Here is a 25917-nt window from a genome sequence, read left to right as displayed (position 1 = left end):
TTCACATTTTAATTTGATTTTTTCTTATCTATCTTGTCTGTCCATGAATACGTACTCTGCTGTTGTTGCCTGTGTTTGTATTTTATGTTTTATGTGTTGATCATAAAAATAAAAATAAACCCACGTCAAAACTGTGTGGGGGGAGGAAGGGGAGAATGTTTAGGCCTAGCTGTCACAAAGAAGAACAATGATATATATATATATCTGTCTGATTGACAGTTATACCACTTAAATGGTGTAAAAGATGTGGTAAATCCAGATGTGGTAAATTGCCGGTTACAGATGTCCAATCACCATCAGATTTGTTTGATTGGTTGTGGGGAAACCTCTTCCGTGATTGGTTGAGGAGCTGCGATCGAGTGACACGACGACCGCTGCGGTGAGGAGGGGCGGGATTTACTTTGTGACGCACACATTAACGCAGGCGAGAGATTGGACAAGCTGACCGTCAATCAATCAATCAATCAATCAATCAGTGGTCACCTCACCACCGAAAATACAGACTACCTTTAGCCAGACACCCCGCGTGCGACCAAAATAGCCGATCTACAAGCTCAGCTTTTATAAAAATTGGCCATTTGCCAGAGCACGGCGTGTATAAATTAAGCATACAACGATCAAATTGTAATAATAATGTAGGAAACGATGTGGACAGGGTTTAGAGTTCCGTCTGAACACCCATGTTGGTTTTTCTCTGACGAGGCTCGACTTCGTCGTTTTTGGTAATTAAGACGTAATAACAGCGGATGTCCAACATCTACTATCTATTTCGTACTCGGAAGTCGTTTCGTAATTAAATAAAACCCGTTTAAGAAAGGGGTTCTCAACCCGTGGCTTGCGACCCCCCCGGGGGTGGGGGGGATGCGCACAATATTTTGGGGGGGTCCCCAAATTATTTTCAATTATTTATTTTTGCAACTGAATGGCTGGAAAATGGAAATGAAGAGTTTACATATTATAGTACACATACTACATGCATACACCTTCAGTATCAGTTTCAGTATTCATGGCGTATTGTCTCTACTATTAAGGTTATTGTAGCAGTCCATTTATATTGTAGGGGGGGGCGCGGGGGTACTGAGACATTGCCAAAGCATTTTCGGGGGGGTCCCCGGCCAAAAACGGTGAGAACCCCCTGGTTTAACCAAGCATAGTACTACGTGCACGCGTGTGTGTGCGTGCATGTATGTCTGCGTGTACACGTGCGTATACCTCCTCCACACTCAAAACAACCTCTGGTCTCCAAACATTGCAGAAAAAAAACACCATTTATTTCAGTGAATTAATTAACTTGTGTTTGTCAGTCATCTTTCGTTTGCTCGAACCGAGTGGTTTTCAACCCTTTTCACATCAAGGTCCAATTATTTATTCATTTATTCAGCATCTGAGCCACCGTTATTTTGATGACATTTAATTAGCCTCTCAGACCCAAAACTATAAAGAATATGTCGTTATCGTTGAGACACGATTCCATGCTGTTGGCAAACAATGATCAAATAGAACAATTCTTCTACATTCTCTAACTGTACATTAAGTAATGGCAGGTGTTTAACAATATGGTAAAAACACGAGAGCGTAAAATGAAACCAAACTGACCCGTATGGGTCCGTATAGGGTTTAATTTTACGCTCTTTTGAACGTTAACCCATTTTGGGCAGGAACCCCTTTTGGTGTTTTAAGCATTATGTTATACTTTAGCTATTGAAAAATAGCAGATCTACAAAGCTCATAGTGCACCACCGAGTGGTGCACTACGAGCTTGTAAGTTTGCTATTTTTGAAAAACCCGTGAAAATATTTATTTCAGAAAACTGGAGGATTTAGAAGAATGTTGAGGTCAGGGCCTAAATGGTTTAAAGATCTAATAAGGGTCCATTTGGTTACCAACTCTCCATCATGTATATCTGCATGGGGACCACCTGGAACCGACCACTGGGGACCCCCTGGAACCCCCTCAAGGACCACTGGTGTTCCCTAGACCACTGGGGACCACCTGGAACCCCCTCAAGGACCACTGGTTGAAAACCACAGCTGGAACTAGGGAGATGTTAACCCAGGCTGTGCTTAAGGGATGCACCCGTTTTTATAGGGCAACTTAATATATATTTTTTTTTCAACCAAGGTTGGTGTTTTAGGTTGTCATTAGAGAAGGAAAAATATGTGTTATTTATATTTGCTGTTTTCTTTTGTTTCAACGATTTTTAGTTATTTTTGACAGGCATTCAAAGTGGCTAAATATGTATTTATTTTCTTTTGTTTGTACACATTTTATTAAACTAAAACTCGTTAAAACAAAAGAAAGCAGCAAATGAAAAATTTCTCTAATTATCTCAAGCATGAACCTCAGTTGAGTAAAAAAAAAAACGAAGTTGTCCTTTAACTCTTGAAACAATATACTGATGCATTAACTCCAGGATCGATATACCGATACAATAAGAAGTCGATACCGGCATTTTGTTTACTTATTTTAGTTTTTTTAGTTGTCATTTATTGCCCCCTTTTGTGCCCACACGGGAAACAAATAAATCTTCATTATATATAATATATAAGAGAGACTAAGAGTGAGAAAAAAAGAAAAAAGAAGTTCCAAATCTTCAACTTGTGTACCCGACACGCTGACATGTAGCATGTAGCATCCCCACAAACACACAGAAACTTAACTTAATTGCCGATATAATTGTCAACGAAGGCAGATATCGGCAGAAACCACACCACACATATATATATATATATATATATATATATATATCTGCTGTCGGGAGGAAACCTCATAACTCCATAATGTTCATTATTCAGGAAATATATTTTTTTAAAACAAAGCAATACAGCCTCATCAAAGTTGGTGTAATTTTATATATTGTCAATTACTTCCATGAGAGGGGGAGAGGTGGTGGAGTTAGTTGCTTTAGCAGACCTTTTGAGGGTCCAATGGAGTTAAGAGGTTTTGTCCAAAGCACTTTTTACTACTTTCCATTGGCTCAATATTTTCGAAACAACACGCAGACGTAAAGGGTGTTCAACAGCACTGATTTATGGAGAAAAAATAATCTAAAACCTCAAAAATGGAGTTATGAGGTTTCCTCCCGACAGCAACGAATATATATATATATATATATATATATATATATATATATATATATATATATATATATATATATATATATATATATATATGAGATATGGGTGCATCCCTAGTTTATTTGTTTGGACGAATGGGACGGGTTGCCTTGACGACAGCGTTGAATCAGGGAGGCGGGGCCACTGGTTCATGCAGTTATGGTTGGTTGACAGAACGCCGTCCTCAAGGACATGCCTCCTTCTTCTTAAGGACCGCCTCCTTCTTCGTAAGGAACGCCCCCTTTCTTCTGAAGGACCGCCTCCATCTTCTTAAGGACTGCCCCCCTCTTCTTAAGGACCGCCTTCTCATTCTTCCAGTTGCAACAAAACAAATCATACAGACGAGACATTACATCCTGTAGTCTGTCTCCACTCTCTCTCACTCACACACACACACACACTCACACACACACACACACACACACACACACACACATACACACACAGGGATCATCTGTGAAGACAAGGAGACAACAAGTCTAAGTAGAGTCTAGCCCATATAGCCGGGGAGCCACAGGCTCACTTGGTCATTAACCCATTGGCTCACACACACAAACACAAACACGCACTCTAGCCCTTTCCACACCTAAGCGCACCTAAGCGCAAAACGGCTTTGCGCCGCGGACAGAAGAAGCTAATGCGCAGCTGGTTTTTAGACAGCTGGTGGATGGGAATTATAAGCTCCACCTCCGCGGACGATTGACACGGAGGAGGAGAGCGCTTCCGGGAATTCTGGGCCGTCGCGGCAGTCGTCCGCGGAAGTGGAGCTTCTTTTCCGTCCACCGGCTGTCTTAAAAACCCGGAAAAAGAAGCTGCGAGTGCGGACAGCCGAGGACGTCCGCCGCTCTTTAGACAGTGTGGCAGCAGTGTTGTTTTTGGCAGCACATTTTGATTTTAGTTTTAGTCATCGTCTCCACCAGGCCGAAGGCATGGGGGGAGAGTATGTTTTGCACTCCGTCCGTCCGTCCGTCCGTGTGTGTGTCCGTCCGTGTGTCCGTGAGCAGCTAATCTCGGCCACCGTTAACCCGGTCGATGCCAAATTTTGCACACACTCTCCCTGGATGCCAACGATGAACCTCTGCCCCAAACTTTCCAGAACGGCCTGTTATAGCGCCACCAGGAGGCCGCTTTGTGCAAAACAAGTTTTTGCACAGTACACCTACAGATTTCGTCCAAACATCACGCAAATTGGTACACAGTCTCTCTAGAGCCATTCAACGAAACCAGTCTTTCAGATTTCTCAGACTTCATCCTGATTGGTTAAGATTGGCTTCCAAAGTTCACAGGAGTGCTCAGTTTCAAACAAAATGCTGCAAATCATGAACACATCGCGTGATTTCCGTGAAATTGTGCACCCACATTCCCACTAGGCCGAGGACGAAATGCCACATGAACAATTTCAACTCAGCCTCAAGGTGGCGCTATAACTGGCCGAAAACTGTTCTCACCTCTAACTGCACGGATCTGTGGATAACTTTGTATGCCAACTCCTTAGAGGCCAAGGAAAAACCTTTGCCTGGAATTCTTCACATCTGCTCATCCTGGTGGAGACCTGTGCCCAGAAGGGCACTTTTTCTAGTTAGTCTTTTGAATAGTTTACATTTAGTTTTTGTCACATTTTAGTCACCTGGAATGTCTTAGTGTTAAGTCTAGTTTTAGTCGACTAAATGTCACGCAATTTTAGTGTAAAATGTATTTTGTCGGGCCTTGATGCCGTCGAAATGACAGATTTTACACTTGCTGAAAATAGTCGATCTACAAGCCCACAACGCGTAGCGCTGCGACGTGTTGTGAGCTTGTAGATCAGCTTTTTTCAGCATGCAACCAAGTGTAAATTCACTTATACTGGATCTCTTGTCTACTAGTCCATTTTAGTCTAGTTTTTATTTCTTGACGAAATTGTCAGTATATTTAGTCTTAGTTTTAGTCGTCGTAGCTTAGTTTTCATTTAGTTTCTATTTAGTTTTTTTCCGTGAAAAAAGGTAGTCGACGAACATTTTTCGCCTTAGTTTTAGTCGACGAAAACAACACTGTGTGGCAGTACCCAGTCGGTGCCATTTAGCGCCATCTTGGAGGCGGGCAGAAGGAAGGTCAATTACCTCACTTCCTGTTGGCGTGTCACGGCTGCTCCTCGTTGGAGCTGGGCGTCCGGCTGCGGATCTGACTCCTGAGCTGTTCGATCAGCTCTGGGTTCTGCTGCTGCATCTGCTGGGCGAACTGCTGCCCCCTGTGGATGGGAGGGGAACATACACCTTATAAAACATCTGCTGGGCGAACTGCTGCCCCCTGTGGATGGGAGGGGAACAGACACCTTATGAAACATCTGCTGGGCGAACTGCTGCCCCCTGTGGAGGGGAGGGGAACATACACCTTATAAAACATCTGCTGGGCGAACTGCTGCACCCTGTGGAGGGGAGGGGAACACAACCTGTTCTGTGTCCCTATTGGTTAACATACAGTGATGTATGTCACCACCGGTTTAACGTACGCCTGAATGAGTCCAGTGATGTCACCGCCCGGAGAGGGTCCGCCTCCTGCCACCGCCGCCGCCGCTGGCGCCACAGAGGCCACGCCTCCGGGCGCGGCTCCGCCCATGGCCCCGCCCATGGCCCCGCCCATGGCTTGGCCCATGCCCCCGCCCATGCCAGCGGGCGCTCCCATTGGTCCGTACTGTCCTGACATCATCCCAGACATCCTGGAGAAGAAGAAGAAGTACAGTCACAGTATTTACATTAAAATAGTTTTATTGATTATTGAACTGATTGAATACGTTATTGATCCGTTCTGGGTGGGAACCCCTGTTGGTGTTCTAAGGTGTTCTTTGGTGTTATATTGGAAAAATAGCAGATCTACAAGCTCGCGAGCTTTGTAGATCTGCTATTTTGGCTAGTTTTAACATTCTGTGTTCCGATTAGAACGTGTGAAAATGAGCTACTCTTGTACATTCACGCGTTAATTATCTCATTAATTAATTAATTCACTCATTCATTCATTCTCTCACTCACAACTAATTATGTTACACTGGTCATACATGGGTTCTTATACGCAGTTATTTTCTATACAGTTAGTTTGTGTAGTTTAAAGGACAACTTTAGTTTTTTTCAACCAAGGTTAATGTTTTAGGTTTTCATTAGAGAAAGTAAAAGGTGAGTGTTCTTTTTTTTCATTGCAATGCTTTCTTTCGTTTTAGGGATTTTAGCTGTTTTTGACAGGGGGGCGGGGGCATTCAAGCATGGGGCTAAATATGTATTTTTTTACAACATTTTATAGCCATTTATTTTTTAATTATTTACTATAGTCCTACTAAACCCCTGGAAATTACATCTGGCCACAAAACATCACGAGATCTATTGAATGAGACAAACTGACATATTGAGCCTATGACACAGTATAAGCCTTCCCCCAGTAGGCTACCTTCACATTCAGTAGATCCTGTGATCTTCTGTGGCCAGATGTAATTTCCTGGGGTTTATTAGGGCTATAGTAAATAATAAAAAAATAAATCTCCATAATATTTTGTAAAAAAAATACATACTTAGCCCCATGCTCGAATGCCCCCACCCCCTGTCAAAAACAGCTAAAATCCCTAAAACGAAAGAAAGCAGCAAATGAAAGAAAATTAACACTCACCTTTTAGTTTCTCTAATAACAACCTACAACATGTACCTTGGTTGAAAAAAACTAAAGTTTTCCTTTAAAAAACAGTCATTTGGACTCAGAATGTTGTTTCAAATCAACTCACAGCTGTTGCACCTGAGGGTTGTTCATCAGAGACGAGGCCTGGAAGACAACAAAACAAAACAACCGTCACTGTTGAGACATTATAGAACACGACACTCATTCTGTAATACAGCATGGAAATGAGGAAAATATCTTATCTGACGACAACCAAACGCTCTTATAGATTTGGGTCTGAGAGGCTAAAGGTCATCAAATGACTGCCATCGGGGGGGACGGATGCAACTTGGCGAATCATCAGTGCAGTTTGTTTGGGCTTTAGGGTTAGCAGATCTACAAGCTCACAACACATCACATCGCATCGCAACATCTCGTGAGCTTGTAGATCTGCTGTTCAAATTTCACTTTGGGGTCTGGAGCATAGACTGTAAAAAATATGGACAAAGCGTTCCCCGGGTCTAACATGAACGTAAAATGAAGCCTGTCAGTCCTTGAATTGTAAGTCGCCATCTTTCTAGATCCGTTTGGGCCCAGCTGGCCCATTGGCTGGCCCAGACAACGAGGCGGGACTTCCCCCCTTCTTCTCCGTTGGTTTTTATTTTGACTCGAGTGGGTGGGGAATCCCGTTCATAGACTGTAGAACATGCGCGACTTTATGGTAATTTTTTTAATAAATGGGACCATAATTTTCCAAAAAGAATATTATGACATGAGAAATGAGACTTTAAACTAGTGACTGGAAGCAGAAAGTATTCATGACCATGTTTATTAAGGTAATACAGTCTAGGTGAAGTTGGGCCCAAATACATGGACTTCTATGGGGCTATGGGTTTTTTTTGGGCGCCAATGACAGCGCCACAACAGGCCATTATATGAACTTTCAGGAAATCCCGATATCCTTGTGGCTTCACAAAATATCTGTCTGACTGCCCCCCTGGTCTGGAGGTAAAATATTTAAATTTGAATCTCACCATGTTCATGAATCCAGGGTTGCCCAGCAAACCGGCCAGGTCCACTCCACCCATCCCTGCTGTCTGGAACACACAAAACAAACACACCCATCACTACTAGGTCTAACTCCACCCATCCCTGCTGTCTGGAACACCCAAACAAACACCCCCATCACTACTAGGTCTAACTCCACCCATCCCTGCTGTCTGGAACACACAGAACAAACACCCCCATCACTACTAGGTCTAACTCCACCCATCCCTGCTGTCTGGAACACACAGAACAAACACCCCCATCACTACTAGGGATGCACTGAATATTCGGCCACCGAAACGATTCGGCCGAACAGTGGCAAAAATCACACCTGTGTGAACTGAGCGGTGCAAGGGTTAACACCCCAATCGCCCAGGACAAAGTTCCCCGTCCTTTCTATTCAGTATTTAAATCAGACATAATTTTGTAGTGCAATGTTACGTCCGTAACGGGCTGCTATAAATCGCTGGGCGCTATGATTTAATGGATTAAATAACAAGGTTAGGGTGTTACAGGACTAGATGTCTGGGTATAGAGCGTCGCAGTCCCGCCCCCTCGAGAGACCCGGAAAAGAAATCGCCGTTCATTTTCCTCGTAGGCATTCTTTAAGTATTTATTTAAAGACGGTTACGCCGCGGACAAAGCCAACTCGGATCGTGACAAATCATGACAATGAACACAATGTTTTGGGCCGATCAAATCATTAGAAAGAAGAAAATAAAGGCAGGAGACAACCCTATTTGTTTTGTTTTTTCTTCTTATAAATTATTTGATCGGCCCAAAACATTGTGTTCATTGTCATGATTTGTCACGATCCGAGTTGGCTTTGTCCACGGCGTAACCGTCTTTAAATAAATACTTTAAGAAATGCCTATGAGGAAAGGGGGAGGGACTGCGACACTCTATAGGGTCTAGGTTAGGGTCTTTAGGGCTACATTTCCGTCACTGCTAAACCCCTTATCCCTAACAGTTAGCTAGTTGAACTTTGAATAGTTCAACTAGCTAATCTACATTGACACATTGTGAGCTTGTAGACTGGCCATTTGAACTATTCAAAAATGTTTAGCAAAATAGCAAAAAGAAGGCAATAAAGGGTTTAGCGGTGACAAGAATGGAGCCCTTAGGGTCTTACAGGACTCTTGTTTAGGGTCTATGGTCTAGGGTGTAAAGGGTCTTAAGGGTCTTACAGGACTCTGGGTCTCCATCTTCTGCTCAGCGATCCTCAGGTTGGATTTGTATGTGTCGTTGTCGGGGTCCAGCTCCAGAGCTTTCTTATAGTAATGTACGGCTTCTGTGTGCTTGTTGAGGCTGGCCAGAGCCAAGCTGAAACATATAATACAAAATATATATTATACATTACTATACTATAATAATGTACTGCTTCTGTGTGCTTGTTGAGGCTAACCAGAGCCAGGCTGAAACATACAATAATAATACATTGCTGTAATAAAGTAGTAGATTACATCCTACCCGATGCGTCCGTAGGCCTTGCTGTAATAAAGTAATAGATTACATCCTACCCCATGCGTCCGTAGGCCTTGCTGTAATAAAGTAATAGATTACATCCTACCCCATGCGTCCGTAGGCCTTGCTGTAGGTAGGGTCGATGCCGATGGCCAGTTCACAGTCCTGCACCGCGCCCGCATAGTTCCCTAGTTTACTGTAGGCTGCAGCCCTGCGCACAGACACACACACACACACACACACAGGTCAAAGGAGTGTCGTATCTCACATGGTCACAGCAGGCTGGTCACCTACCTATTACAGTAATAAACAGGGTTCAGCGGTCAGAGGTGAAAGGTCATACCCGTTACAGTAGTAAACAGGGTTCAGAGGTGAAAGGTTGTACCTGTTACAGTAGTAAACAGCGTTCTGGGGTTCAGAGGTGAAAGGTCATAGTACCTGTTACAGTAGTAAACAGGGTTCAGAGGTGAAAGGTCATACCTGGTACAGTAGTAAACAGCATTCTGGGGTTCAGAGGTGAAAGGTCATAGTACCTGTTACAGTAGTAAACAGGGTTCAGAGGTGAAAGGTCGTACCTGTTACAGTAGTAAACAGGGTTCAGAGGTGAAAGGTCGTACCTGTTACAGTAGTAAACAGCGTTCTGGGGGTTCAGAGTGATCGCTTTGGAGTAAAACTCTACGGCTGCCGAGAAGTTCTCCACCTTCATCTGGTCATTTCCTGTTCGGGGGGACACACAACACGACCAATCAGCATCCACACTTCCATATCTGGTCATTTCCTGGCCGTTGACACAACCGGCCAATCAACAACCACCTTCCAGTGCAGGCATGCTGTCGCAAGAAAAGGGGGATTAACCTCGAAAACATGGCAACAGAAACGCTTTCAACTGATTTTGTTTGGACAGAATCTGTAGGTGTACCGTCACAAAGCGGCCTCCTGGTGGCGCTATAAGAGGAGAAGATGTGAAAACCTTGGGGCAGAGATTCAGCTGTGGCAGAACGTGAACCCCTTTTGGTGTTTAAAGCAATATGTTATACTTTATTGTATTGTAGCTTGTAGGTCTGATATTTTTGAAAAGTTTTGAAAAATGTGGTGCAAATCTTTGAATATATATTTCACAGCGAAAAAATTTAACTAAAGTATTTGCTTCTGGTGGGGTCTGTAGCAACTCATAATGTAATAAGGGCTCAAAAAGGCTCATAATGTAATAAGTTAAATGTAATAAAAACTCATAATGTAATAATCAGCTCATAATGTAATAAAATCATGAGCGCATAACGTAATAACAGATTTTTCAAAAAAAGACGTGTTACATTAGGAGTTGCCTTAATAGGCAGCTCATAATGTAATAAAAGTTCATAATGTAATAATGGCCCATATTGGTGAGAAAAGTCTTACACTGTCATTGTTATTACCTCTGTTGACAAATGTAGACTTTCATATGGCCCATATAGTCTTACACTGTCATTGTTATTACCTCTGTTGACAAATGTAGACTTTCATATGGCCCATATAGTCTTACACTGTCATTACCTCTGTTGACAAATGTAGACTTCCATATGGCCCATAGTCTTACACTGTCATTGTTATTACCTCTGTTGACAAATATAGACTTTCATATGGCCCATATAGTCTTACACTGTCATTGTTATTACCTCTGTTGACAAATGTAGACTTTCATATGGCCCATATAGTCTTACACTGTCATTGTTATTACCTCTGTTGACAAATGTAGACTTTCATATGGCCCATATAGTCTTACACTGTCATTGTTATTACCTCTGTTGACAGATGTAGACTTTCATATGGCCCATATAGTCTTACACTGTCATTGTTATTACCTCTGTTGACAAATGTAGACTTTCATATCGTCACCTTATTAAACTAATTAAACTAAGAATATGAAAAAAATATGACTATTGACATACAAATAAAGGTGTATGTCAATCATGTAACATGTAAGGATAAAATGACTTAGGCCAATATCTGAACATGCCATTTTAACTTAGGCAATTATAAACATTATTTAGGCCAAATTACTTCTGCAGTAAGTGACTTAGGCAAAATGTTTTATTCCAATTATTTTTAATAAACCATGGTTTAGGGTCAGCCACCGAGTGTTTAAAATAATATCAGAGAACAAAGACATTTGACACTGAATTTGGAATGAATGGGAGTGAATGGGACTGAATGGGAGGTACTGTTACTATGGGAGTGAATGGGACTGAATGGGAGTGAATGGGAGGTACTGTTACTATGGGACTGAATGGGAGTGAATGGGAGTGAATGGGAGGTACTGTTACTATGGGACTGATACTATGGGAGTGAATGGGACTGAATGGGAGTGACAGTCCCATAGTAACAGTACCTCCCATTCACTCCCTCACTCCCATTCACTCCCTTTCACTCTGAATGGGAGTGAATGGGAGTGACAGACAGTCCCATAGTAACAGTACCTACCATTCACTCCCTTTCATTCTGAATGGGAGTGAATGGGAGTGACAGTCCCATAGTAACAGTACCTCCCATTCACTCCCATTCACTCCGATTCAGTCCCATTCACTCCCCCTTTCACTCCCATTCAGTCACATAGTAACAGTACACCCCATTCAGTCCCATTCACTCCTATCATGTCAGTCCCATAGTAACAGTATCTCCCATTCAGTCACATTCCCTCCCATAGTATCAGTCTCATAGTAACAATACCTCCCATTCACTCCCATAGTATCAGTGCCATAGTAACAGTACCTCCCTTTCACTCCCATTCAGTCCCATAGTATCAGTAACTCCCATTCACTCCCATAGTATCAGTCCCATACAGTACCTCCCATTCACTCTCATTCAGTCGCATGCACTCCCATAGTATCAGTCCCATAAGTAAAAAACGTTGCATGGATGCACCTGGGACGTATCCTCAGTGATGTATCCTGAGGTCAACGAGGTTTCGGGTCTCTCAACATCATACCCCTCACTTAGGCGACCCAGCCGGGGTTGATCAAGTCCCGACTTACGTCCCAGTAGCTACCCTCAATCAGTCCCATTAGGGAAAAACCAGGGGCTCACAATCCGTTGGAACTATTCCAGAACTACTCTGCCAGGGCTGGGAGGTACACTTCTGGCACATGGAGGGACTAGGCTCTGTGGGTTGTCTCCTGGCCGGGCCCCTCCTACGTCTCACCAGGTCCACTCCTGCTCTCACCAGGAGTAGAGCGAGGACCTGTGCGTTGCACCAGAGTCCCAGCACCAGACAGTTCATTCAGGAGTGGTGGGCAATGGTTCCGCAGGGTCATGGTGATGCGGTTCCGCTTGCTGCTTGCATGGCCCTCCCAAAGACCTCACCGAGGGTTGTTGGACTTCATCCTCACAGAGGACACAGGCTGGGGCGCTAAACCATACTGCTCACCCGGGTGCCGTCTATATTCCGGCTGTCACCCGTCTCTCCGGTGGTCACCAGACTATACCTGGTCGTCACATAGTCTATTCCTATGAGTCACCATATAAATAGAAGAATTATAACTAAAAAACATCGCATGGATGCACCTGGGACGTATCCTCAGTGATGTATCCTGAGGTCAACGGTGTTTCGGGTCTCTCAACATCATACCCAGTCTTAGGCGACCCAGCCAGGAGTGATCAAGTCCCGACTTACGTCCCAGTAGCTACCCTCAATCAGTCCCACTAGGGAAAAACCAGGGGCACACAATCTGTTGGAACTACTCCAGAACTACTCTGCCAAGGCTGGGAGGTACACTTCTGGAACATGGAGGGACTACTAGGCTCTGTGGGTTGTCTCCTGGCCGGGTACTGTTAACCATAGTAACAGTACCTCCCTTTCACTCCCATTCAGTCCCATGCACTCCCATAGCATCAGTCCCATAGTAACAGTACCTCCCATTCAGTCCCATTCACTCCCATTCTATCAGTCCCATAGTAACAGTACCTCCCTTTCACTCCCATAGTAACAGTACCTCCCATTCAGTTCCATTCACTCCCATTATATCAGTCCCATAGTAACAGTACCTCCCATTCACTCCCATTCAGTCCCATGCACTCCCATAGTATCAGTCCCATAGTAACAGTACCTCCCATTCAGTCCCATTCACTCCCATTCTATCAGTCCCATAGTAACAGTACCTCCCTTTCGCTCCCATAGTAACAGTACCTCCCATTCAGTTCCATTCACTCCCATTCTATCAGTCCCATAGTAACAGTACCTCCCTTTCACTCCCATTCAGTCCCATTCACTCCCATAGTATCAGTCCCATAGTAACAGTACCTCCCTTTCACTCCCATTCAGACCCATTCTATCAGTCCCATAGTAACAGTACTTCCCATTCAGTCCCATGCACTCCCATAGTATCAGTCCCATAGTAACAGTACCTCCCTTTCACTCCCATTCAGTCCCATGCACTCCCATAGTATCAGTCCCATAGTAACAGTACCTCCCATTCAGTCCCATTTTGAAAGGTGTGTTAAAATGGCCTAAGTCACATTTTATTATGACTTAGGCAAAATAATATGGCCTAAGTCTCCCTCTTGACATAGGCCATTGTTTTAATAGGGTGTAACAGGAAGGCCTTTTACATTAGGGCTCGGGCGATTTTACCAGAGGTGGCCAGCATCACCAGGTGGTGATTTAGGCCAAAAAACGAATTGGCAAAAAATTACTTAGGCAATTAGTTTAATAAGGTGACGATATGAAAGTCTACATTTGTCAACAGAGTTAAGAACAATGACAGTGTAAGACTATATGGGCCATATGAAAGTCTACATTGTCAACAGAGGTAATAACAATGACACTGTAAGACTATATGGGCCATATGAAAGTCTACATTTGTCAACAGAGGTAATAACAATGACAGTGTAAGACTATATGGAAGTCTACATTTGTCAACAGAGGTAATAACAATGACAGTGTAAGACTATATGGGCCATATGGAAGTCTACATTTGTCAACAGAGGTAATAACAATGACAGTGTAAGACTTTTCTCACCAATATGGGCCATTATTACATTATGAACTTTTATTACATTATGAGCTGCCTATTAAGGCAACTCATAATGTAACACGTCTTTTTTTGAAAAATCTGTTATTACGTTATGCGCTCATGATTTTATTACATTATGAGCTGATTATTACATTCTGAGTTTTTATTACATTTAACTTATTACATTATGAGCCTTTTTGAGCCCTTATTACATTATGAGTTGCTACAGGGTCCCTGGAACAACATATTTTGAGATGGGGGGTCCGTGGCCCAATGGAGATAATTCTGGGGGTCCTTGACATGAAAAAGCTTGAGCACCACTGACACAGAAACATGGGTTTTTCAGAAAACCATTAGGATTTAGAAGCCTTTCTTTTAATCGACATCAGTCCAAAATGGGTTCAGAATAACATTCACAGTGAGAGAAGGGTGACATTCAGACTTGCAGTAAAATAAATGTCCTCACCGTCTGTTTTCAGAAGCTCCGCCTCTGCGATCTGTTGTTCGGAGGGCATGTCTAACGGAGGGGCGGGGCTTTCCTTCGTCACCTGGGCAGGGGGAGGGGCCACGGGCAGCTGGAACACACCATTTTTTATTATATGTAAAACGGTTCAAAATCTATCTCCTCCCGGGATCAAAATGCACCACAATTCATACACGTGAACCTTGGACCTCTACGGACAAGAAATTCGGAAGCACATGAAAAAATTAAGGTTTTATGAGCCAATGAAAATAGCCATTTTGTGAAAATTCTTCTTCTGTCCCTAATGCATACATATGCAGCGTCATATGCTTATGACACTTTACAGTAGAGTCATGTCAAATAGTACTGAAACCTGTCTTACTCCAATTGGCCAAATGGGGGCGCTATACTGTAGCAATTATTTGAAAATGAAAACTTTGAACAGGCATAACTCATGCCTCGTTTGGCCAAAAAGCCATGGCACTTGTTTCCTTTCCACATGTTCCTTGATTCATGGGGAACACATCTGTCACTTTGACCAGTAAGCTAAGTAGCTAAAGCATAACATGATGCTAACACCAAAATGGGTTCCCGTTCAGAATGGGTTAACAGTTTGCAGAATTACAGTACATTTCAAGTACAACTCAAAATGGTAAATGGTGCATTTATATAGCGCCTTTATCCAAGGCGCTTTACATAGATTGTGCATTACATTCACCCATTCACACACACATTCATACACCGATGGCAGCGGAAGCCATGCAAGGTACCAACCAGCACATCGGGGGCAATTTGGGGTTCAGTGTCTTGCCCAAGGACACTTTGACAATGCAAGTGGATGGAAGGAGAACTCGGATGCCCTCTCTATTCATATATACTCTAAGGACAGACCAGCGGTGAATATAACAGGTACACTGGGAGTTGTAGTTTTCTTACCTTGGACAGACCAGCGGTGAATATGACAGGTACACTGGGAGTTGTAGTTTTTTTTTACCTTGGACAGACCAGCGGTGAATATAACAGGTACACTGGGAGTTGTAGTTCTCTTACCTTGGACAGACCAGCGGTGAATATGACAGGTAAGCGGTGAGGGACCGCCAGGCTCTCGTCGTCATTGGAAACTTCGAAGGCCGTTTCCAGACACTGTACAGCCACTGTAATGACACCACATGACCACAGAATGGCACTGTTACAATACACTGTATAGAGCCACTGTAATCACACCACATGACCACATGATGGCACTGTTACAATACACTGTATAGAGCCACTGCAATGATTAAAATACATTCTACAAAGTGTACAGCCACAGTAAATACTGTGTGTGTGTGTGTATATATATATATATATATATATATATATATATATATATATATACTAGAATTTCGCCGCTCATCCCAGAGTTACCTTGCCGCGCACTATGGGAAGAAGGAAATTGCGGGAGTTGACTCCACATGTAGTAACGGATGGGTTATTTTAGTTATTATTATGTGTCCTTATTAGTGTAGTGTAGTCAACACTTTATGGCTCATACACACTGCCCGGTATTTGCTCCGATTATGCTGTCGGGGAGCATTTTTGGCGCTGACCGACAAAACGGCTGATCTGACGTTAAGCGGTGCCCAAAAGGTAGATCAGGATCTACCAGTATAGATCACAAAGGCTTTGCAGGTAGACCACATGACATGGCCCTAAAAATATATATAATTTTAATATAAAAACGATTTTTGCATCTGCCGCTTGAGATGACCTGAGATGACTTGATTGATTGACATCAAAAAGGGCCTGTCAGCGCAAACACACAATGCAATACTTGTTGTTGCGTACAATCATCAGTAGCAAAGTCAAATACCAAAAATAAAAACCAATGGGATGATAGTTTTATTTTGCTGGTCGTTTTGAAAGTAGCTCTGAAGTAAAACAAAGTGTGGGCAGCCCTGGTATAGATGATTATATATATATATATTCATTCCGTGGGTAAATCCCTGGCTGTAGGCTACCCACATATTGGTAGCATATTACCTATATTAGCCCAATATTGGCGTTACGCATTTCAGTTGAATAATGTTGTGTGCACACGTGCGCGTGCGGAGAAAGACAGTTATTTAATGAAACTCAAGATTATAACGTCCTCTCTCGCTGGCGCCGTGTATAGGCTGCACGGCTATTCCTGTGTGTGTGTGTGTGTGTGTGTGTGTGTGCGCTTGTGCGTGTGTGTGTGCGCAATGAAAAGTACTCAGCAGGCGAAATGGCGAATTTGAACGGTGTAATTGTAATAGTTTGGAACAAACCAAGTTCTGTGGAAGAACAATGTTGACGTAACTAAGAGATTCGCTGAGTAAGCGATATTTTATATACAGTGATTTAGAAGGAATAAGCAAAATCGTGGGGCGAAGATTCCTCTCCTTCCTTGTTTTATTCTCCTGCGGACAGGACTGTCAGGGAGACTATCAGAGCAGCACACGGGAGTGGCTTAAAAGACGGGTAGTAGTTGCCAGGTTGGCGAATTGTAAGCGAGTCGTAGTGTGTGTTGAATGGCATTTGAATGGCATTTGTGGGCTTGTGAATGAATTTTCTCACATGTAATTTGTGCTCACTTGCATAGACCTGGCGAATTTAGCGTGGTGAAAGGGCAACAGTGTTCCGGGGGTGTGGGTGCTTCGGGCGATAATGTTTGTAGTAAACAAATGCATTGGCGGCGTGAGTGTGGACGGGAGGCATTTTTGGTGGCAGTGCCAGTGCCAGTGTTTGGCGGGTGGTGTCGAGTTTTGGCGTTCGGCACGATAGGAGATAGCGTTGCAACACTGCGAAGGTAAGTGTGTGACGTCACTGCCGTGTGAGTGTGTGTGGGTGTAGTGTGTAAGATGGTGTTGTGGGTGTTGCGATAGCGACATAGCTGTTGTGGCTTTGGGTTTCTTGCCATGTGTTGGGTACAACTTCTCCAATATAGAATATATATATATATATATTGTGCTAATAAATAAGTTGATGCAGTAAAGTTGTCCGTCTCTGTTCCCTGGAGTGTGCAGTCCCTTTCTTGGAAAGTTTTTCTCTACAATACAATACACATGACTTTAAAATGCACTGTACATGCACTGTAAAACAAATGACACCACATGACTTTAAATACTGGTACAACCAACATGTTTACATGTTTACAAGGTGCTTCTAGGCTGGGGACCCCCAAAAGGACCCCGGCAAAAGCTTTGGCCATTGGCTTTCTTCACAGATGTGTTCATAGGTGTCTAACTATAACATATACATGTGTTTCTTCACAGATGTGTTCATAGGTGTCTAACTATAACATATAAACATGTTTCTTCACAGATGTGTTCATAGGTGTCTAACTATAACATATAAATGTGTTTCTTCACAGATGTGTTCATAGGTGTTTAACTATAACATATAAATGTGTTTCTTCACAGATGTGTTCATAGGTGTCTAACTATAACATATAAACGTGTTCCAAACCCAACTCCCTTTGGAGACTTTGTGATAGCTGCTGCTGAAAACTGAAGGTACCATTATCAACCAATATAAAGGGAACATTTCCAAAATGTACCATTATCAACCAATATAAAGGGAACATTTCCAAAATGTCATTATGCTGTAATAGCCAATTGCCCAAAATGTGCTGACCTAATCACATTTGTGATGACGGCTATGGCCATTTTGAACTAGAAGGATTGTTTTTCGTGCAAAACTAATGATTGGAATGGATTCAGAATCATGAAAACCCCCTAGTTCGACATGTCACATGCTACTAAAAGCATGATGACATGCTGAAGTAAAAGTATCAATACTGCAATGTAGAACTACTGTGTTACAAGTCTGGGATTAAGAATGTAATGAGTAAAAGTACAAAATAATTGGTGTTAGCATTATGTTATGCTTTAGCTATTGAAAAACAGCAGACCTACAAGCTCGTAGCGCGCCACTCGGTGGCGCGCTACAAGCTTGTAGATCTGCTATTTTTGAAGAATCGAAGAACGACTGACGTAGAAACATAGCTTTTTCAGCAAACTGTCAGGATGTAGAAGACATTTTTAGAATCTGATCTCAGGTGAAAATGTACTTAAAGTACCCAAAGTAGAAAGTGCTTATTATGCAGAATGTCCCATTTCACCGTTTTCAAATCTTTTGAAAATCCACAAATATCAGATCTACAAGCTCAGCTCACCTTCTAGGCTCTCCTGGGCGTCAGAATTCAGTTTCCCAGAATTCAGCTGGTCGTGAAGGAACTGGATGATGGACACGGCCAGTCTCTGTGTGTCGCGTTCCGTTGTCATGACGACAGAGGAGGAGGAGGAGGGTACCTCTGTGTGTGTGTGGAGGGGGAGGAGACCCTGTAGACAGACAGACAATTAGACATTTATAAATATAAATGTTTATGTCCCACTTAGTCATACCACGGCCTCGCAATAATGTAGGAAAATAAGTCGCCGATCTACAAGCTCACAAGGTCAGTACACTCAGTACAGTTACAGGCCTGTGAGGGTCCATTTGGTTCCGTGTGTTAGTGTAAATGTAAAGTAGGATTGTCTAATCACAATCATTTTCTCATAATCGTGTCCATGTTGAAAAAAATGTTCATCGTTTTGTAAGCAGATCTACAAGCTTACAACGCGTCACTTTGTGACACGTTGTGAGCTTGTAGATCTGCCATTTCGGCTATTTTTAATATAATCTATATAGTATAAGATGTGTTTAAAATGCCAGAAATATCTGCTGTGCACTTATTTTCTTACAAAACCTAAAAAGGCAAACGGAATTGTAATTTCGATTCATAATGTCCATTGACAAAAAGATTAAATAAAACTCCTTCAGCGCCACCCGGTGGTCACCAGTTTAGGCTCTGAGTGCCAATTCTCCCATTATAAAGAAAGAAAGAATTTGTAATTCTATTATGCATGTAATGTGCATGTCATCAACTGTACACCAGATTAGAGGAATTTTCTAAATATGGATGTTTTTTTTTTTATTATTATTATTCCCAAGGGAGAGACGTCTTGACGCCCGTGGCATCCATTACTTAATAGGCAATTAGACGTCTTGACGTTTATGGCTACTAAACAGTTTGAATGGTAATTATGTGTGACTTATTTAATATGATGTCAAGTTAAACATGTAATGGTGACAGACCTAATGTACAGTCACAACATAATACCACAAATAACCAGGAGGATGACATCACTCCATTCAGTTGAGTCACTGATACGCACGCGCACACACACACACACACACACACACACACACACACACACACACACACACACACACACACACACACACACACACACACACACACACACACACACACACACACACACACACACACACACACACACACACACACACACACACACACACACACACACACACACACACACACACACACACACACACACACACACACACACACACACACACACGATATGCGAGTCATATAACTGAAAACGCATGTTTTTCAGGTCGTTGGGATAAACCTGTATGACCTTTTTTTTATCGCACACTTTAAAAAATAAAGTGTTACATTGAACAGTAATTCGAATTTTACGGTCTTATAATTTTATATTGGACAATTAATTTACTTTTGGGGCAAGTGGAACATGACCTGTCCTTGTTTTAAGTACCTCTGAGACCTTAGTGTCGACCGCTGGAATAATGAGCAGACAAACTTTAACCCATTTGGTGCATTATGTTATGCTTTAGCTATTGAAAAATAGCAGATCTACAAGCTCATAGCGCACCACCGAGTGGCGCGCTACGAGCTTGTAGGTCTGCTATTTTTGAAAAATCGAAGAGCGGCTGACATAGAAACATAGCTTTTTCATAAAACTGTCATTTTCAAACAGACATTTTTTTTTATCTGATCTCAGGTCAGAATGGGTTAAACTGATAAGTGGGGTTCTCTTTCCTGATTGGATGAGACTGGCAGCCCACCTAAACGTTCATTTTCTGTTCACTGTCAGAGCTGGAGCTGGGGAGACCTGCGTTAGTGAACACAGGACCACAAATATCAGATCTACAAGCTGGGGAGACCTGCGTTAGTGAACACAGGACCACAAATATCAGATCTACAAGCTGGGGAGACCTCTGTTAGTGAACACAGGACCACAAATATCAGATCTACAAGCTGGGGAGACCTCCGTTAGTGAACACAGGACCACATATAGCAGATCTACAAGTTGGGGAGACCTCTGTTAGTGAACACAGGACCACATATAGCAGATCTACAAGTTGGGGAGACCTCTGTTAGTGAACACAGGACCACAAATATCAGATCTACAAGCTGGGGAGACCTCCGTTAGTGAACACAGGACCACATATAGCAGATCTACAAGCTCATTACTGAACACAGGACCACAAATATCAGATCTACAAGCTGGGGAGACCCTGTTACTGAACATAGGACCACAAATAGCAGATCTACAAGCTCACAGCATGTCAACTGTGTGCCACCCTGCAAGCTTGTACATCTGCTATTTATTTATTTCAAAAATGTTTTTTTTTTTTATGTTTTAACATAAATCTTCTCTTGTGGGGTCCCTGTGGTACCAGGCCCTTTCAGATGGGGGTCCCTGTGGTACAAAGCCCTTTCAGATGGGGGTCCCTGTGGTACAAAGCCCTTTCAGATGGGGGTCCCTGTGAGCCCTTTCAGATGGGGGTCCCTGTGAGCCCTTTCAGATGGGGGTCCCTGTGGTACCAGGCCCTTTCAGATGGGGGTCCCTGTGGTACAAAGCCCTTTCAGATGGGGGTCCCTGTGAGCCCTTTCAGATGGGGGTCCCTGTGAGCCCTTTCAGATGGGGGTCCCTGTGGTACAAAGCCCTTTCAGATGGGGGTCCCTGTGAGCCCTTTCAGATGGGGGTCCCTGTGAGCCCTTTCAGATGGGGGTCCCTGTGGTGCCTGCCAAGCCCTTTCAGATGGGGGTCCCTGTGGTGCCAAGCCCTTTCAGATGGGGGTCCCTGTGAGCCCTTTCAGATGGGGGTCCCTGGTGACAAGCCCTTTCAGATGGGGGTCCCTGTGAGCCCTTTCAGATGGGGGTCCCTGTGAGCCCTTTCAGATGGGGGTCCCTGTGGTACAAAGCCCTTTCAGATGGGGGTCCCTGGCTTCCGCTATTTTTAATAGAATTTATATAGTATAAGATTTATTTAAAAAAAAATGCAATCTATACAAAACCTAAAAAGGCAAAACGGAATTGTAATTTCGATTCATAATCTTTCCATGTCTTTAATGCAACAAAAAAAAACAATTACAAATCATTAATCTTAATTATTCGTGTGACTTATTTGCGTTACAATAATAAGTATAAACAATAATCTGTCCACTGTTACAGGAGGTTGACATCACTCCATTCAGTTGAGTCACTGATTTGTAAGCAAGTGTGACGCACGCACACACACACACTGCTTAACCCATTCTGACCAGAGATCAGATTCTAAAAATGTCTGTTTGAAAATGACAGTTTTCTGAAAAAGCTATGTTTCTGTGTCCGTCGTTCTTCGATTTTTCAAAAAATAGCAGATCTACAAGCTCGTAGCGCGCCACCGAGTGGCGCGCTACGAGCTTGTAGATCTGCTATTTTTAAATAGCTAAAGCATAGCGTGATGCTAACACCAAAATGGGGTTCCCATGCACCTACAATGGGTTTTAATGAACATAGACCGAAAACAGCAGATCTACAGGCTCCTTGCTGAACATACGACCCAAAAATAGCAGATCTACAAGCTTGTTACTGAACATACGGACCTCCCTCAAGGACCCCTGGGCGTCCCCGGGGCCACACTTTTGAGAACCAATGATCTAAATGTCATCACATGGTGTAACGTCACCCTCAAACACTGAATACATAAAATAAAATACAATTTAATTAAAACCACTGACTGATAATAAAGTATAACAAATGCACTACGTGTTCCACAGCTAGTACACACCCCCAGAGGTCCTTGAGGGAGTTCCAGGGGCCGGGTACCCCGCCATCCCCAGCTAAATGATAGGAACCAAATGGACCCTTATGGGTCTGTAACTACGGACCTACGGATGGCTGCAATTCGAAACTGGCCTCTGTAACCCCCCCCCCCCCCTTCCCCTCACTGTATATGTATCTTTTCCCTTTTTGCTTCCTTTATGATGAATTCCTGTTCTGTTCTTTAACTACATAGAAATGTCTATTTGTATGTCTCTAAATGTTTTGATGAATTGAACAATGTGGACCATGTTGTAAACAAGTGTAATGCTTAATTGAGTCGTCCACTCACAGTTAACAGTCTTTGTATTGAGTTTGTGCTTGAAATGTACTGTAATTCTACAAACTGTTAATAAATATTTCAATCAATCAATCAATCAACTGAGTGTCCATTTGTTCACTCTCAGAGTTAATAACATAAATTGGGGGTCCCAGCAGAGATAGAAATGCCATTAACCCATTCTGACCTGAGATCAGATTCATACGAGGTTTCCACTGGGACACACACTGGTCTGATGAACCCATTCTGACCTGAGATCAGATTCTAAAAAAATGTCAGTCGTTCTTAGATTTTTCAAAAATAGCAGACCTACAAGCTCGTATCGCGCCACTCGGTGGCGCGATATGAGCTTGTAGATCTGCTATTTTTCAATAGCTAAAGCATAACATGATGCCGACACGAAAATGGGTGCCCGTTCAGAATGGGTTAAATGAGGGTCCATATACTAGCCCTAATGCATGTCAAAACCTGGGGGGTCCCTGAAATGAAACGGGTCGAGATAATCACTTCTAGAACCGTCATATAAATAGTCTCTTATAATGGGGGTCCCTGGCATACAAATAGTCCCTGGCATACAAATAGTCTCTAATAATGGGGGTCCCTGGCATACAAATAGTCTCTAATAATGGGGGTCCCTGGCATACAAACAGTCTCTTATAATGGGGGTCCCTGGCATACAAACAGTCTCTTATAATGGGGGTCCCTGGCATACAAATAGTCTCTAATAATGGGGGTCCCTGGCATACAAACAGTCTCTTATAATGGGGGTCCCTGGCATACAAACAGTCTCTTATAATGGGGGTCCCTGGCATACAAACAGTCTCTTATAATGGGGGTCCCTGGCATATATTTTCAAATGGGGGTCCGCTTGGCTAATTAGTGTCACCACTGACATGCTATAAAGCATAACAACTAATTATTCCACAACTAGTTCAACACTAGAACATTCTAGCAAGCCAACAGATTAATGCTGTAATGTTGTTGTTATTGTTGTTCTTGTTGTTTTAACAGCCAGCCTCCTTTCCTCCTCCTCATCACATGAACAACAAGCTCTAAACCACTTTATTCACTTTATATTCATATGTTACTTTATTAAACTATCTGGAGGCGAACTGGACTCACTGCTATACTCCCACTAGCCTAATACAGCTAAAAGCTAAGCTAGTTAGCCTAGCCTGCTGCCAATGCCAACAAAGGGCTTCTGCAGTTAGCATCGTGCTAACTAGCTAGCACACCACTCACACAGAGAGAGCTAGCCGGCTATAGCTAACGCCATGATGTGCTGCTGTCCGTGGATATCCATTATTATAGTAATTGTCATGTATTAATTTAGTTCAGGTGTTAATTATCGTCGTCAGGACACAGATGACACAACAATGTAAACATGTATGAATGTTCCTACCAGACAGTTGACCCAGCCGTTAGCCTGTTAGCCTAGCTTTAGCCTCCTCACTGACTGACTGTTCCCAAACGACTGACTGAGCGGCTGCCAAGGATGCGACGGTGACGTCACAGGACACGGTGCCCTGCGATGAGCTCATTGAGCTGGACGTGCGGTAGTGTGTTGCCAGGTTGTGTGACAGAAATAACGGAATAACTGGTCTATAAAAACAAGCCTAAAATGCCACTAAACAAAATGTGCAATTTAAATCTAATATGCATTCATCTGCTATTTGAAAATAACTACAAGCTCGTGACGTGTTGTGAGCTTGTGGATCTGCTCTTTTCCAAAAGAATATTGGGAAAAAAATGCAATGCATAGGCCTAATGCTAAATGCATAAATTGAAAATTGTAGGCCTATACAACCCAAAAGGTTCAGGCTGGAATGGCTTAGCGTTACAGAGTACAGCAACTTGCAAAGGGCCTGGTCTACAAGATTCGCTACACCACAAAGATACCCATGTAGGCCTATACCTGTTGGGGCAGCGCTGGCCGAACGGTTTGCGGAGCGGTCTTGATATCGGAAGGTCGCTAGTTCGTATCCCCGGACCGGCACATTAAAATTACCACCGCTGAAGTGCCCTTGAGCAAGGCATTGAACCTCTACCATGGAATGTTCTATGAGCAGGGCCTGGCTGTAAACAAGTTCTTGAGCTTAGTCTAGTTACCCTGGGTAAACATGGTACCTTTCCTTTCCTTAGTCCAGTTACCCTGGGTAAACATGGTACCTTTCCTTTCCTTTAGTCCAGTTACCCTGGGTAAACATACTGTAGTACCTTTCCTTTCCTTTCTTTGTCAAAATACTTCCTTAATGTCAACGAAGTCTACACCCACAACACCAGAGGGAGTTCAACAAACCATGTGCAACCATGATTCGGCACAAACAAGGGACTAAATTAATTTCACTCCTAAGTCCTATGCCACCAAAATGTGGAACGCCCTACCAAGTCATCCCTTAATTGACTTCTTCAAAACTGCTCTCGAAGGGCACCTACGGACGGCTGCAATTTGAAACTGGCCCACGTAAAACCTGAATCTCCATATAATGTGAAATAACCTTTTCAATCAATCGATCGATCAATCAATCAATGAAAAACAAAAATGCCAGCCACCCAATATTTACAAGCAAAGTCCAAAGTTCCTTATAATAAGCTGACATGGCAACCCTGGCTGTGGAACTGTATGTGGTTGTATAATCATAGCATAGTGTACATCATGTGTTTGATGTTCATTTCGTTGTGGTGTGTAGACTGTCTGTTCCATTCACCACTGTATGTTTCATCATCATCTGATGTACGGTATAGTAGACATCAAAGGAGGATTCAGCCCCATGCCCTTTTACCCATCTGCACTGTAAATCCCTGGAACATGTGACGCGTTTAAACCTAAACACCATGTGTGTAATAATAAAATGCCAAATGTTTATTAATGGTCATAAAATACAGTAGAACACGAGTTCAATCAAACACCTCACGAGAACACCTAGTGTTCAAATTCTAAACACCTATAGGCCTATGACTGACTTTGATTGTACAAA

At 42.9% G+C, this 25917-nt stretch overlaps 2 protein-coding genes across 3 annotated transcripts in view; one reads left to right on the top strand and one right to left on the bottom strand.

Moving 5' to 3' along the window:
* thop1 (thimet oligopeptidase 1) overlaps positions 1-25917 on the top strand; it is a 417271-nt gene that overhangs the window by 308396 nt on the left and 82958 nt on the right. The gene's annotated exons all lie outside the window — the stretch shown is intronic.
* Positions 1250-24427, bottom strand: LOC310860549 (small glutamine-rich tetratricopeptide repeat-containing protein alpha-like). 2 transcript variants are annotated; one of them, XM_083767526.1, is made up of 12 exons: positions 24342-24427; positions 18874-19039; positions 15744-15847; positions 14697-14805; positions 9860-9959; positions 9349-9453; positions 8966-9101; positions 7766-7828; positions 6859-6896; positions 5605-5811; positions 5216-5343; positions 1250-3570 (listed from the first exon to the last, which is right to left on the bottom strand). In XM_083767526.1, the coding sequence occupies exons 2-11, from the start codon at positions 18980-18982 to the stop codon at positions 5235-5237; spliced, it is 1080 nt and encodes a 359-aa protein (XP_083623652.1). In that variant the 5' UTR covers positions 18983-19039; positions 24342-24427; the 3' UTR covers positions 1250-3570; positions 5216-5234. The 2 variants fall into 2 exon arrangements, with proteins under 2 accessions (XP_083623652.1, XP_083623653.1); XM_083767527.1 differs by having other exon boundaries at positions 1250-3427.

Source organism: Protomyctophum parallelum, assembly GCF_964188405.1.
Source record: "Protomyctophum parallelum genome assembly, chromosome: 6".
In the NCBI taxonomy this organism is placed as follows: Eukaryota; Metazoa; Chordata; class Actinopteri; order Myctophiformes; family Myctophidae; genus Protomyctophum; species Protomyctophum parallelum.
The sequence above is the reverse complement of the archived record's forward strand: the minus strand, read 5'-3'. Positions and strand labels throughout refer to the sequence as shown.